The sequence below is a fragment of the Euprymna scolopes genome, chromosome 14, assembly GCF_053919585.1.
Source record: "Euprymna scolopes isolate OS-2025 chromosome 14, ASM5391958v1, whole genome shotgun sequence".
NCBI lineage: Eukaryota > Metazoa > Mollusca > Cephalopoda > Sepiida > Sepiolidae > Euprymna > Euprymna scolopes.
The window spans coordinates 35789131-35804882 of NC_136495.1; the positions used below are offsets into that span (position 1 = coordinate 35789131).

A 15752-nucleotide genomic window follows, 5' to 3' on the forward strand; every position below is an offset into this window, starting at 1 on the left:
AAGTAGTTAGCCAAATGATATTCATAATCAGGCTATAAATTTTGCTGCTTAGTACATAAATTTAAAACTGTAAATTATGAAAGAAGTCATATTTGTATGAAAGTTGATAATAATGTAAGATTATATGGGTTAAAAAGATATTCCAAATGTAGTCCAGGCTTGATGAAGAAAAACAGAAAAATGCGGTACAATCGAAAGAAAGAAAAAAATTGACTGGTCAGATGTAAAGGTGCACATGAAATAATCCAGTAGAAATAGTGATGATCCTAGTGGTTTAGCAGTAAATATGAATAAATTACAAAATTGAAGGTGACATCCTAAAATTGTGGTAAAAAATGTTTCCACAAAGCAAAAGAGTTGTTATTGGCCTTCTGACAAGAGAGAAAAATCCTGTATCCTTACACTGGCCGACAAAACTAAAATGAAATGAAAAATATGAAATGTTAAAAGCAGAAAATTAATGGTATAAGGACAGGCCAATGGGCTTAAGTTTGATATCATGTATTAGGTGATGATATCACGGTATTTTTAGTAGGTTAGAAAATGTAATGTTTACAATATGTTGTTTTCCACTAAATTCAATAAGTTTTAACAATTTAATAAAACCATTTAATGGCACTTAACGCATACATTCACATTATTACGGTATATTATGGCTCGTGCAATGTATGCGTTTACGTTATTATGGTATGTGACATAAATTATGTCTAAAAATAGTAACTGCGCCTAAAATCTACATTATATCATTGATCAGAATGCCTGATTAGCAACATTGGCGTTTGTTGCATGTAAGTGCACAGTGAGGTGGTACTATATATGAAAATCAAATAGACCACACTTGCGTAAATGTACATATCGCTTGCAGATGCCAAGAAGCAATTTATAATATGTCTTACAAAAGAAACCACTAAAAAGGAAATTATCTGTGCAAGAAAGAGGCATGAGATGGACCATTTAACTCGCCCAGAATCTACAGTCGATTTATAAACAGCTAATACCTAAAATGACACAATTTTTGGTCTTAAAATTCACATCGACTTATACATAAGTATATTACAATAGAAAAATGCAAGCATTAAAAGTAATATGGTTAAGCTTAAACATGGAAAAGTAAAGGACTAGTTGTTAAAACTGGAAAAGAAAAAGACAAAATATTTTAGTAAAAAATATAATAAATTTATATTTTAAAATATTGCAACATTAAGAATTGATTATATTATGTTATAAATTGAATCAAAAAAAAATTCTTAATGCTGCATTTTTCTATTGTAATCCATGATTTTTGCAGGCTTCCAGTAAATTCACTTGTTCTTTGTTTAATTTCAGTCTTTTTTTTTTGCCCCCATAAACATAACATACACATATTTCATCACAATGTACACCACTCGTCTGCTTTCAATAAAATCTCCCAAATTATCTCCCTTTCATTCTTTCATTCTCTCTGTTTCAGTTGTTACTTCTTTTTTCGTGAGAGCAGTGAATTATTAGCAACAGTAGTTGCTGAAGCGACATGGTTGCTATAAAAACCAGTTATAAAAACGTCGCTCACCTCCTTATGTTTTTTTTAAAGATTTTGAATGCCAGTAAATGCATCATAACTTTTGCTTTACTGAACGTAAATTTAAAAAAAATTTTCCACAATATAGCTGAGAAGGTGATTTATAAATTGCAATAATTGTTTGAAATTTGGTTGAAAGATGAGTGCGCGGTGAAGCTTTAAAGCAGTTCTAAATGACTAAAACTGCAACTTAACCATATATTCAAACACGGTAGTGTTTGAATGATACGGTATATGTTGTGTTATAGTCGTGTTAGTTCACCCAGTGAAATCCATTGTATTGTAACTAATTTAATTTTTAATCATGTATAATTACTTATTTTTTTACCCAAATCTCGCTAAAGAAGGGTTTCCAATTACACATAGCTTAGGATGACTTTGGTGAAAGTTTGGCTGTGAGGAACCCTAAAAATTCTGCCTATCTGTAACTTATTTTGCTAATCTTGCAAAAAGAATTTTTTTTGCTTGATCAAATACGTTTATTTTTCTTCAGCTGGACGATTTGAGTACAAAGCATGACGGTTCCTGCAGACGAGATAGCACGAGTACAACAAGCAGTTTTCTGTCAATCGGCGAGGACTTCAGCTGGAAGAAAGGAGATCTCCTTGGATCCGGAGCCTTCGGAAGAGTGAGTAGTATATAATTGGTACTTTCTTTGGATCATTTGCGACTACGATTCTTATCCTAGTTGTTGTTCTCACAGGATTTAGGCTGATGTAACCACAGACGTTCAATTGACGTAATGGATAAAAATGTTAAGTACAATAAGTTCTAAGCAGATAAAGTGATCAAATCTTTGTCTTTATTTCTGAACTATGAAAGAAAATAGTGGTGCTCCCTCCATTTATGGGGAATGGGTTTGGGAGACCCATAAGGTATAATGCATGTATACTGTATTTCTGAAACCCTTGTTAAATCTGAAATGAATTTCTGCTATGTGATGACAACCAAAAGAGAAAAAGAAAGAGAGCAAAATCACTCCATAAATAGGGCATTTAGAAGTAACAGCAGTAGCCAACAAATGTTATTTAAAAAATTCTTATCAGTGTCTTTCTTGAGTCAGTCTTTTAGTTGTCAGGAGCAGCATGCTAGTCTGAACCCTTATCTGATTGGCCCATTTCTTTGCTGGTCACCCTCTTGATCTTTCCTGAATGAAATCTTCTTGTTATGATTTCTATACATAGCTGGAGTCTGGTATCCAGGAAACATGGCCAAACTATGCTATATATATATATATATATATATATATATATATATATATATATATATATATAAAAATGTAAAGTTGGTTCGTTCTAAAAGAATAAAACCATATTTCTACGTTACCAATTTATTTGAAATTTTCAGACAACCCATTTTTAGAGTTGAGGTATGTTTTTATGTTATTAAAATAAATTTACCTAATTAAAATTAAAATATTAAATAAAATAAATATATTTTTTTAACCGTTTCTGCGAATCTGTTCTGTTGATAAAACTGAACTTCCGGTTCGATTCATTTCACAGCCACGAATTGACAAAAGGTTTCATTTTCTGTTAACTCGATAAGTAAAAAAAAAAACAAAAAAAAACAAACATATTTCATTTGTTTATCTTCCAAATTTTTTAATTTACACATCTTTTCTTTATTATATAAGGCAAAAAAAAAAAAAAGTTTGTTGCTTGCTTTTGAGTTTTTTTTTGTTTTTCTATATAAGATTACTCATGCAGAGAGTGATCCGTGCTGAAATAATGTTATTATTTAAAAAGTCATTCTTAACATGGGGAGGTAAGGATGTTTTGTACCTATTCTGTACTTTAACCTTACAATTGAATAAATAAAAAAAGAACATATCGTAAAACGTTATTTAAACGTGGAAATATGATTTAAAAAATAGCGCGGATCGCTCTCTGCATTAGCCCCATTTTTATTTATTGCGGACTATTATTCTCATCTTTATTAGTTGTTGTTTCACGAATTTTCGGCCAACTATTCCTCTGGCCTTCATGCAAAGAAGTCCTTTTATAAATGTTCAGTAACTTTTTCCTTTTATTATTCTTAAAGAGTAAAACTTTTCTTATTCATGAAAGGAGTTAAGCCTACATAAATAAATAAATGTTTGTACACGTGACAAATTATCAATAAATGGTTTAGTTACTTTTTTAAAAAATGTACAACCATTACTCCCATGCTTAATTTCTATACTTATAGGTTTTTGGAATTTTTTTTCACTGGATTATTATTGATTGGACACTAATTAAACAGATTATTAAAAAAAAAAAATGTAAAAAAGAAATCATTATTTCGACATTTGAAAGTGGTGCTCACTTTTTAGTTACAACGTTCTGATAAATCAGTCACCCATTTTGTAAGCAATAAAAACGCGGTATATCAAAACCATAGAAAGTAAAAATAATGAGTCTCTACCACATCTGTAAGTCAGAAATATGTTTCTCAAAGAAAAAAAAATAGATTGAACAGGACTTTTTTTATTGTTTTCATGAAAATAAAGTTTCGAGATTTTTAATTATTTTTTTTTTACTTATTTAGTCAGTTTGTGGTTTTTTTTTTTTAAATTGTTTTTGTGAAAGGTGAGTTTTTTTTCAAAACTTTTGTTTTGTTTCTTTTTAATTTTTTTAAAGTATTATAAATTTCACTAACATGCTGGAGAAATGTTTAATAATTTGGTATTTTTTTAGATTAGGTCCACCTCCACAATTTTCCTTTCAATGACGACATTTATAGGTTTCCGAGTATGCTGAACACGCAAATTGCATTGAGATTTTGCGGAAATAAATAGTTGTATTATGCATTGTATTCTTCGGCGGCCATCTTTTTACGTGCACACGCGCCATAAACAAATACACACACGTAAAAAAGATGGCCGCCAAAGATTACAATGCATAATACAACTTTTATATCTTGATAACTACTTATTTCTGCAAAATTTCGATGCGATTTTCGTATTCAGCATAGTTGAAAACCATTTCAAGTCGTCATTTAAAAGAAAATTGAGGAGGTGGACCTAATCTAAAAATTTACCAATAATTTTTAATCCCGTATGCCTTCCGATACATTGCTTCGTCAACATGCGACCATTTTATATCTCCCAAAGACACTTCCGTATTTAGAAAAAAAATAAATAAATAAATAAAAAGTGACCGATTTACCAGAACGTGGTAACTAAAAAGTGAGTACCCCCTTCAAATGTTGAAATGATTTTTTTTTTTTTCAATTTTTTTTCATAATCTGGTTAGTGTTCAATCAATAATAATCCAGTGAAAAAATTTCAAAAAACCTATCAGTATAGAAACTCCACCACGTAAGTAAATAAATAAAAAATGTTACGTGCGCATGCGTTAGCCTCGACTAGGGGGGTACTAAGGGAACGACCATTAAATAATTCTGCGGGTCGCCATGGAACTCAACGCCCAAGGAGTACCAAAATAGTTTTCATGATCTGAAGAAATTTTTTTTTTCGAAAAGTGGGTAATCACTTTTCCATCTAAATTTAACTTAAAATGAGCACCCACTTTCTGGCCACCTGAGGAAGGGGCATTTATTTTCGTGTTTATTGGCTTAAAGGTTTTTTTGACAAGGCAGTTTGGTACGCGAATGCATATTTAACAGTTTTCGTTTATGCTCACGCATAGCATAAACAAAGGCTACGTCTGTGAAATGGAAAATAGTCCCAGAGTTCAGGGGTTAATACCATGCAAAAGAAATCAAACAAAAAGACTTTTTAGCCAAGAAACACACAGAAAGAAAAAAAAAATAGCATCCATTTTTTTTCTATCGAATTCATTTGCTGTTTTTATTGAAAACTATTTTCCCCCGGATTTTTGATATAATTTTCCATTAAGGGCTGTGCATCTCACGTTCGTAAATAACAAAAAATTACTTTTTCGAAAAGTGGGTGATCATTTTTCAATGTAAATTTAACTTAGAATGAGCACCCACTTTCTGGCCACCTGAGAGAGGGGCATTTTTCTGTTTCTTGGTTTTTTGTTTGATTTCTTTTGCATGGTAATAACCCCTAAACTCTGGGACTATTTTCCATTTAACAGCCGTAGCCTTCGTTTACGCTATGCGTAAGCATAAACGAAAGCTGTTTAGCCAATAAACATGGGAAAAAATCCCCCCTCTCTCAGGTGGCTAGAAAATGGGTGCTCATTTTAAGTTAAATTTACATGGAAAAGTGATCGCCACTTTTTCGAAAAAGTAATTTCTTCATATCATAAAAACTATTTTTTTGCGACGGAAACGGTTTGCAGATTCGTTTTTAGCACACCGAAATCTACAATAAAATATTTTGTTATATATGAACGTGAAATGGGCCTTAAAGTAAAATAATACCGGATTTTTTTGAGCAGATTTGCCGTTTAGTTGTACAAATATCCTCAAACCAGGTAATCACTAAAAGGGATTTTTAAAAGTCGTCACCTGTATCGAGCAAAAGTTTAAAACCACCGATTATATGCCAGCCTACATCATGGTAACATATATTGAGTGAGTTCCTAACAGTATTTTGTATAGTTTTTTAGTTTAAACTCATTTTCCCAAAATTTCCCCAAACTTAACGTGTTCAATACAGTCTGCCGCCATTTGTATTTTTCAGATATACCGATAAATATTGAATGCTTTTGAACCGATTATACATTACATAAAAACACTAAAATCTTATCCAGTTAGGTAGAACACTTACTTTTCTTGCCTTTGATAACATTTATTTGTTATATATTTATTTTTTGACAACTTCTTTGTATCTGTGTTTAGTAATATAAACCCTTTTCATTTAATGTAACATTTAGTCGGCTCGAAAAACAGTGTTTATTGGTGTATTTGAAAGCTACAAATGGTGGTGGACACTGTTGATTACTTTAAGTTAGAGAAAGTGAGTTAAAACTAAAAAAACTATACAAAATACTGTCAGAAACCTACCGATTATGTCAGCCTATGTCATGGTAACATATGTTCGGTGAGTTTCAGACACTGTTTTGTATAGTTTTTAGTTTTCAACTTACTTTCCCAAACTTAACGTATTCAACAGAATTCGCGACCATTTCTGTTTTTTGAGCCAATTAAACATTTTACATTACATAAAAACACTAAACAATTATCCAATTAGGTAGAAACGTAAATTACCCTTTGCTTTCATTTATTTGTTTTTGGACGACTTTTTCGAATCTGTGTATAGTAACCCCCCCTCCCCCCCACCATCAACCAAATATTAATTACTAAATCACATTTTTTAAAACAACAACAAAAAAAAAAGCATTTAGCGTTTCAACATTTTTGCTATGTTCGGCTTCATCCACTGATTGTTGGTCAAGTCCAAAACATGAATGATTGACAGAAACTCTCGAGGATCCAGATCAAATTCTGCAAGAGTACCATTTTTTTCAGTTTCGCCTTCTTTTTCACTTTTTGCAGTGGATTGCTGTACTAATATAAGAAACATGCATTTTCTCTTTTATTAAATTTTTCCATTACACCAAATTGAGCCACTGCAACGCGTGGCAGGGTACAGCTAGTATGTATGTATATATATATATATATATATATATATATAGAGAGAGAGAGAGAGAGAGAGAGAGAGAGAGAGAGAAATTTAGGTACACTGCATGCAATCATCCCCTCAAACACCCGCACTAGGCCTCCAGCAACTGCAACGTTTCACGACAGCTTATTTCACTTGTGAACATGCAGTATTGCATATGTTCAGATAAATATTCTGAGCTCAAAACTTATCATGTCTAGTACACACAGAATAATGTGCAAATGTCAGAGAAATGAACGCGTGCATGTGAAGCATCAGGTTTAGTTTGGGTGAATCTTTGCAAAATTTGAGGGTTCTAAAAGAGGCAGTGTCTTAGCAACCAACAGGCAATTCTAAGTCTGGAACGATGTTTCCAAAAGATGGTGTTGTTGGCTGGATGGGTTGATAATTTTGTGAGTGTAATTCGCCCATGCATGGAGTATTGCTTCCACATCTGGGTTGGTGCATACTACTACTAAGTCAAAAAAATGTCTCAAATCTAATAAGTCTTGCACTATCAGCCAAGATCCAACCTCTGTCCCACTGCCGCAATATTGCATCTCTGTGCCTGTTTTAGAAGTACTTCAATAGAATGTGCTCTGATGAACTCATAGCACTTGTGCCCCCTCGACCCACATACTTCCATCTAACCTGACAAATAGCAAAATCCCACCCCTTCACTGTTGAGGTCTCTAGATGCTGTAAAGCCTTCTACTCTAATAGTTTCTTCCCTTGAACTATTTGACTTGGGATTCTCTATAACACAGTGAAGACCCGCCTCTTCGGTCATGGGTGGCTTCCTGGTCACGGAAATGCCAATATAACACAATAAAAACCGTAGTGTTCACTGGTACATAAGTGTAGTCCTAGGTGGTTCTGATTCGAACACTCACAGATCCATAGCGTGGTCTCAGTCGCTTCTATGGTGACAGGTTTAGAGCAAGATTCCTGTAATTCTTGCCTCAACAGCGATTTGCAGGTAAAGAACAAAAACAAGGAGAAATACCAGAGGAAAAAAATCTCAAAAAGTCCAAATTACTCAACTCAAAGTTTCCAGACTGCATGCCAGATGCACAACGTTGGGTTGGCTACCCTCTCCTCTTGCTTGCTGCTCACTGAAAGAGATTACTTCAATTTGGCATCATTCATCTGCAAGTTAGCCACAAGTTCTGTAAGCGACAAATAACTGACTCCAGATACAAGCTTGGGTTTTTGTTTGCATGGATTAATTATTAAAATAAATTCTAATTACAAGAAAAATGTTATTTTTGTACAATTATAAACAGGGGAAAATAAAAATATCTGCAATGTCTTTTCTTCCACCAGCAGGTTGCTTAAATAGTAACTCAAACGGAACCTTTTTCGACAACTGATTTTCTATTCTCCCTTTATCGAATGGTCAGTAAATGAGGGGGAGAGGGCGGGTGGTGACAGACCCGAATTTCAACTCCAACCAGGAGTTTATGCTCTCGACTCTCAACTGCCTGAAAAATCGCTCTGCAGCAGGTGAGGTCTGACGAGTCCGGGGTTCTTATCCAACCAATCTCTCTTCATTATGTCATTCTCTGATTTTTCCATTATCCATTTTCCCATACAGAACTATGGCCTTGACCTCAGAGTGAATTCGAAGACAAAACATTACTCGACAACATGTAATGATTCTCCTCATAAAACAATTATTAAAGTTTCCAAAATTATTTTTTTCTTTGTGTATTTTGCATCAGTAATCAAACCGTTTTTAACCATCAAGGCCACTTGCTGGTACCCCCGGATCGTTCACATAAATAAAACCTATAATTCAGCTATCATTTGCCTCCTACTGGGGCAATTTCGACCATCATAGGTGGTTGGTTGACACCCTTCCTATTTCCTGCTTCTCTGATTATTCAGAAAGTTAAATGTAATGTGAACATATCTCGCTGTTCAACTCCATACAGTCCTCTGTTAGATATGATCCCAAATCCCTTGGCAATATTCCTTGTTTGGCAATATTAAAAATAAAGAGTAAAATATAAGTTAGAGCTTCAAGCTTTACCACATTCCAGATAGCTTTTATCAGTTTTTATATCTTTTTTTTAATGCTTACCAGCGATATTGAATTTGAAACTATTTGTACCTTTTTATTTGTTTATTCTTTTTCATTCAGGTTTGGCGTGGCTTGACAAGTAATGGCGAACAAATTGCTGTTAAGCAAATCATGCTAGACGTGACCGACCGAGAGAAGGCAGAACGTGAGTACCAAAAGGTGCGCGAAGAAGTTGAAATCCTGAAAACCTTGCAGCACAAGAATATTGTAAGGTGAGAATTCTAGAATGTTGTTTAGAATCTGGCAGATTTTTTACCAGTATATAAAAAATATATCCCAGAAAAAGCTTCTTCCCTGAATGATCCTTCTACCGCTCCAGAAGATATCTCACTTCTAATGCAATTCTCTATCTATATAAAAGCCAAGTACGTCCAAGGATGAAATACTGCTGCCACATCTGGGCAGGAGCTGCTAAAAACAGCCTATCCTGCCTTGACAGAGTACAAAATAGACTTTGTGGCTTAGTGGGGGATGCCCTTTTCTCTTCCCTGCAACCTCTCTCCCTCAGAAGAGACGTTGCAAGCCTATCTTTGTTTTATCATTATTACCATGGCAGGCGCTCGTCTGAGCTCCAATCTCTGGTCCCCCTTGCCAATCTTTTATGATAAACACCCGTCTAGCTGAAACCATTGTCAAAAATTTTCCTCATTCTTTATCTGTGCCTAAATTAAAACGTAGATTCCATGAACAAAGCTTCTTTCTTAGAACTGCATGCCTGTGGAACTCTCTACCGCTTGCGTGTTTCCCTCCTGACTTCAACATGGACGTCTTCAAGTCCAACATAAACAAATTCCTGATAAACCGCCCCCCCTAAGTAATGACACTTTATCAAATCTCCAATACTAATGGGTCCTGGATATGACCTAAAACTATATCCGATGGTGAGGCCCCACCTTGCGGGCCTTGGGGAGTGTGGAGCCACCCTTTAATTGCCATTGCTCCCAGGTCCACTCTGACCCAACATGGTAGTACCTGTTAGGGTCCCAACTATGGGTTAAATAGAATCTGACTTAAAAAACAAATATACTCCATTAAAAATCGTTCCTCAAAATAACTAGATTCGACATTAAATAACCTGAAAAAGGTTGATATGCCATAAAACAAAAACAACCAACCAACCAACCAATACTAATGAATGCTGCAACACTATCCCATTGATTACTGTACACAAAATAACCCTTATCCCCGAGTGGCTTCTGGGCCTTGATAAATGGTGACCTTCATGTAAAAAAAAAAAAAAAAATAGACAGGTTAGATGGACATGTGGCAGCAAGAGACTTTTTAAGTGATGTTTAGATGGAAGAATAAAAAAAGAAAGAAAAGGCGACCTGGATTTTATTTATTTATTTATTTCCATTTGTTTGTTCCTACAATGTTACATATGTGTAAAATTTTCTGTGTCAGATAAGTACCCTTCAAACCTAAGAGAGCTATGGGAGGGAGAACCTCCTTTAAAATTTCAAATATATGCTATTTTGAGGAAATTTATATCGTTCATATGTATAACAGTCTCTGGGGAAAACAGTGCAAGTAGTCTTAAATCTTTATGTTATCCTCTATGTGTTGAATATCTACATGCCCTCACCTTTAAGTGACACGTGGGGAAAGAATCTCCTTAGAACTTCAAATATGTATTTCTGATTTAAATGATGTAAGACTCTAATTCATACAGTTTTCCAACATTTCAGCTTCTTGCTATATGAAGAGAAATGAAAACAAAGAAAGTAATATAATGTTATAAACATAGTGAAAGCGGACATGGTAATTATTCTTAATTAATCCCGAGCAACGTCGGATCTTTTTGCAAGTGTGTGTGTGTATATATATATATATAAAGTGATGGTTGTGTGGTTTCAATGAGAGAAAAAAATGTATATTTAAAAGAGTGTAGCCATCAACAATTGTGGGTTTTTCAGCCCTTTAACATTTTTTTTAAAAATATTTTTATAACGCGTTTCAAGCTTTGTACAGCTCTCTTCAGATATATATTTATACAAAGGTTTTTTAAGTGAAGGGTTGAAATCTTATTCTAGAGAACATTTTATATTAAGGTTTTTTTTAAGTGAAGGGTTGAAATGTTATTCTGGAGAATATTTTATATAAAGGTTTTTTAAGTGAAGGGTTGAAATGTTATTCTTGAGAACATTTTATGTAAAAGTTTTTTTAAGTGAAGGGTTGAAATGTTATTCTTGAGAACATTTTATGTAAAAGTTTTTTTAAGTGAAGGGTTGAAATGTTATTCTTGAGAACATTTTATGTAAAAGTTTTTTTAAGTGAAGGGTTGAAATGTTATTCTGGAGAACATTTTATGTAAAAGTTTTTTTTAAGTGAAGGGTTGAAATGTTATTCTGGAGAACATTTTATACAAAGGTTTTTTTAAGTGAAGGGTTGAAATGTTATTCTGGAGAATATTTAATACAAAGGTTTTTTAAGTGAAGGGTTGAAATGTTATTCTTGAGAACATTTTATGTAAAAGTTTTTTTAAGTGAAGGGTTGAAATGTTATTCTTGAGAACATTTTATGTAAAAGTTTTTTTTAAGTGAAGGGTTGAAATGTTATTCTGGAGAACATTTTATACAAAGGTTTTTTTAAGTGAAGGGTTGAAATGTTATTCTGGAGAATATTTTATACAAAGGTTTTTTAAGTGAAGGGTTGAAATGTTATTCTTGAGAACATTTTATGTAAAAGTTTTTTTAAGTGAAGGGTTGAAATGTTATTCTTGAGAACATTTTATGTAAAAGTTTTTTTTAAGTGAAGGGTTGAAATGTTATTCTGGAGAACATTTTATACAAAGGTTTTTTTAAGTGAAGGGTTGAAATGTTATTCTGGAGAATATTTAATACAAAGGTTTTTTAAGGGAAGGGTTGAAATGTTATTCTGGAGAACATTTTATACAAAGGTTTTTTTAAGTGAAGGGTTGAAATGTTATTCTGGAGAACATTTTATACAAAGGTTTTTTTAAGTGAAGGGTTGAAATGTTATTCTGGAGAACATTTTATATAAAGGTTTTTTTAAGTGAAGGGTTGAAATGTTATTCTGGAGAACATTTAATACAAAGGTTTTTTTAAGTGAAGGGTTGAAATGTTATTCTGGAGAACATTTTATACAAAGGTTTTTTTAAGTGAAGGGTTGAAATGTTATTCTGGAGAACATTTTATGTAAAAGTTTTTTTAAGTGAAGGGTTGAAATGTTATTCTGGAGAACATTTTATGTAAAAGTTTTTTTAAGTGAAGGGTTGAAATGTTATTCTGGAGAACATTTTATACAAAGGTTTTTTTAAGTGAAGGGTTGAAATGTTATTCTGGAGAACATTTTATACAAAGGTTTTTTTAAGTGAAGGGTTGAAATGTTATTCTGGAGAACATTTTATGTAAAAGTTTTTTTAAGTGAAGGGTTGAAATGTTATTCTGGAGAACATTTTATGTAAAAGTTTTTTTAAGTGAAGGGTTGAAATGTTATTCTGGAGAACATTTTATACAAAGGTTTTTTTAAGTGAAGGGTTGAAATGTTATTCTGGAGAACATTTTATACAAAGGTTTTTTTAAGTGAAGGGTTGAAATGTTATTCTGGAGAACATTTTATGTAAAAGTTTTTTTAAGTGAAGGGTTGAAATGTTATTCTGGAGAACATTTTATACAAAGGTTTTTTAAGTGAAGGGTTGAAATGTTATTCTGGAGAACATTTTATACAAAGGTTTTTTTAAGTGAAGGGTTGAAATGTTATTCTGGAGAACATTTTATACAAAGGTTTTTTTAAGTGAAGGGTTGAAATGTTATTCTGGAGAACATTTTATACAAAGGTTTTTTTAAGTGAAGGGTTGAAATGTTATTCTGGAGAACATTTTATATAAAGGTTTTTTTAAGTGAAGGGTTGAAATGTTATTCTGGAGAACATTTTATATAAAGGTTTTTTTAAGTGAAGGGTTGAAATGTTATTCTGGAGAACATTTTATACAAAGGTTTTTTTAAGTGAAGGGTTGAAATGTTATTCTGGAGAACATTTTATACAAAGGTTTTTTAAGTGAAGGGTTGAAATGTTATTCTGGAGAATATTTTATATAAAGGTTTTTTTAAGTGAAGGGTTGAAATGTTATTCTGGAGAACATTTTATACAAAGGTTTTTTAAGTGAAGGGTTGAAATGTTATTCTGGAGAACATTTTATACAAAGGTTTTTTTAAGTGAAGGGTTGAAATGTTATTCTGGAGAACATTTTATACAAAGGTTTTTTTAAGTGAAGGGTTGAAATGTTATTCTGGAGAACATTTTATACAAAGGTTTTTTAAGTGAAGGGTTGAAATGTTATTCTGGAGAACATTTTATACAAAGGTTTTTTTAAGTGAAGGGTTGAAATGTTATTCTGGAGAACATTTAATACAAAGGTTTTTTTAAGTGAAGGGTTGAAATGTTATTCTGGAGAACATTTTATACAAAGGTTTTTTAAGTGAAGGGTTGAAATGTTATTCTGGAGAACATTTTATACAAAGGTTTTTTTAAGTGAAGGGTTGAAATGTTATTCTGGAGAACATTTTATACAAAGGTTTTTTTAAGTGAAGGGTTGAAATGTTATTCTGGAGAACATTTAATACAAAGGAGGGTTGAAATGTTATTCTGGAGAACATTTTATACAAAGGTTTTTTAAGTGAAGGGTTGAAATGTTATTCTGGAGAACATTTTATACAAAGGTTTTTTTAAGTGAAGGGTTGAAATGTTATTCTGGAGAACATTTTATATAAAGGTTTTTTTAAGTGAAGGGTTGAAATGTTATTCTGGAGAATATTTTATATAAAGGTTTTTTAAGTGAAGGGTTGAAATGTTATTCTTGAGAACATTTTATGTAAAAGTTTTTTTAAGTGAAGGGTTGAAATGTTATTCTGGAGAACATTTAATACAAAGGTTTTTTAAATGAAGGGTTGAAATGTTATTCTGGAGAACATTTTATACAAAGGTTTTTTTAAGTGAAGGGTTGAAATGTTATTCTGGAGAATATTTTATATAAAGGTTTTTTTAAGTGAAGGGTTGAAATGTTATTCTGGAGAACATTTTATATAAAGTTTTTTTAAGTGAAGGGTTGAAATGTTATTCTGGAGAACATTTTATATAAAGTTTTTTTAAGTGAAGGGTTGAAATGTTATTCTTGAGAACATTTTATATAAAGTTTTTTTAAGTGAAGGGTTGAAATGTTATTCTGGAGAACATTTTATATAAAGGTTTTTTTAAGTGAAGGGTTGAAATGTTATTCTGGAGAACATTTTATATAAAGGTTTTTTTAAGTGAAGGGTTGAAATGTTATTCTGGAGAATATTTTATATAAAGGTTTTTTAAGTGAAGGGTTGAAATGTTATTCTTGAGAACATTTTATGTAAAAGTTTTTTTAAGTGAAGGGTTGAAATGTTATTCTTGAGAACATTTTATGTAAAAGTTTTTTTAAGTGAAGGGTTGAAATGTTATTCTTGAGAACATTTTATATAAAGGTTTTTTTAAGTGAAGGGTTGAAATGTTATTCTGGAGAATATTTAATACAAAGGTTTTTTAAGTGAAGGGTTGAAATGTTATTCTGGAGAACATTTAATACAAAGGTTTTTTTAAGTGAAGGGTTGAAATGTTATTCTGGAGAACATTTTATACAAAGGTTTTTTTAAGTGAAGGGTTGAAATGTTATTCTGGAGAACATTTTATACAAAGGTTTTTTAAGTGAAGTGTTGAAATGTTATTCTGGAGAACATTTTATATAAAGGTTTTTTTAAGTGAAGGGTTGAAATGTTATTCTGGAGAACATTTTATATAAAGGTTTTTTTAAGTGAAGGGTTGAAATGTTATTCTGGAGAATATTTTATATAAAGGTTTTTTAAGTGAAGGGTTGAAATGTTATTCTTGAGAACATTTTATGTAAAAGTTTTTTTAAGTGAAGGGTTGAAATGTTATTCTTGAGAACATTTTATATAAAGGTTTTTTTAAGTGAAGGGTTGAAATGTTATTCTGGAGAATATTTTATATAAAGGTTTTTTAAGTGAAGGGTTGAAATGTTATTCTTGAGAACATTTTATGTAAAAGTTTTTTTAAGTGAAGGGTTGAAATGTTATTCTTGAGAACATTTTATATAAAGGTTTTTTTAAGTGAAGGGTTGAAATGTTATTCTGGAGAATATTTTATATAAAGGTTTTTTTAAGTGAAGGGTTGAAATGTTATTCTGGAGAACATTTTATATAAAGGTTTTTTTAAGTGAAGGGTTGAAATGTTATTCTGGAGAACATTTTATATAAAGGTTTTTTTAAGTGAAGGGTTGAAATGTTATTCTGGAGAACATTTTATATAAAGGTTTTTTTAAGTGAAGGGTTGAAATGTTATTCTGGAGAATATTTTATATAAAGGTTTTTTAAGTGAAGGGTTGAAATGTTATTCTTGAGAACATTTTATGTAAAAGTTTTTTTAAGTGAAGGGTTGAAATGTTATTCTTGAGAACATTTTATATAAAGGTTTTTTTAAGTGAAGGGTTGAAATGTTATTCTGGAGAATATTTTATATAAAGGTTTTTTAAGTGAAGGGTTGAAATGTTATTCTTGAGAACATTTTATGTAAAAGTTTTTTTAAGT

General features: G+C 31.8%; 1 protein-coding gene across 2 annotated transcripts in view; it reads left to right on the forward strand.

The window, feature by feature from the left end:
• LOC145292945 (uncharacterized) overlaps positions 1-15752 on the forward strand; it is a 140815-nt gene that overhangs the window by 89894 nt on the left and 35169 nt on the right. For both annotated transcript variants that reach the window (XM_080139120.1, XM_080139121.1), the window contains 2 exons: positions 2052-2186; positions 9223-9374. In XM_080139120.1, the coding sequence (XP_079995246.1) occupies positions 2052-2186; positions 9223-9374 (287 nt within the window). The remainder of the gene's footprint in view (positions 1-2051; positions 2187-9222; positions 9375-15752) is intronic.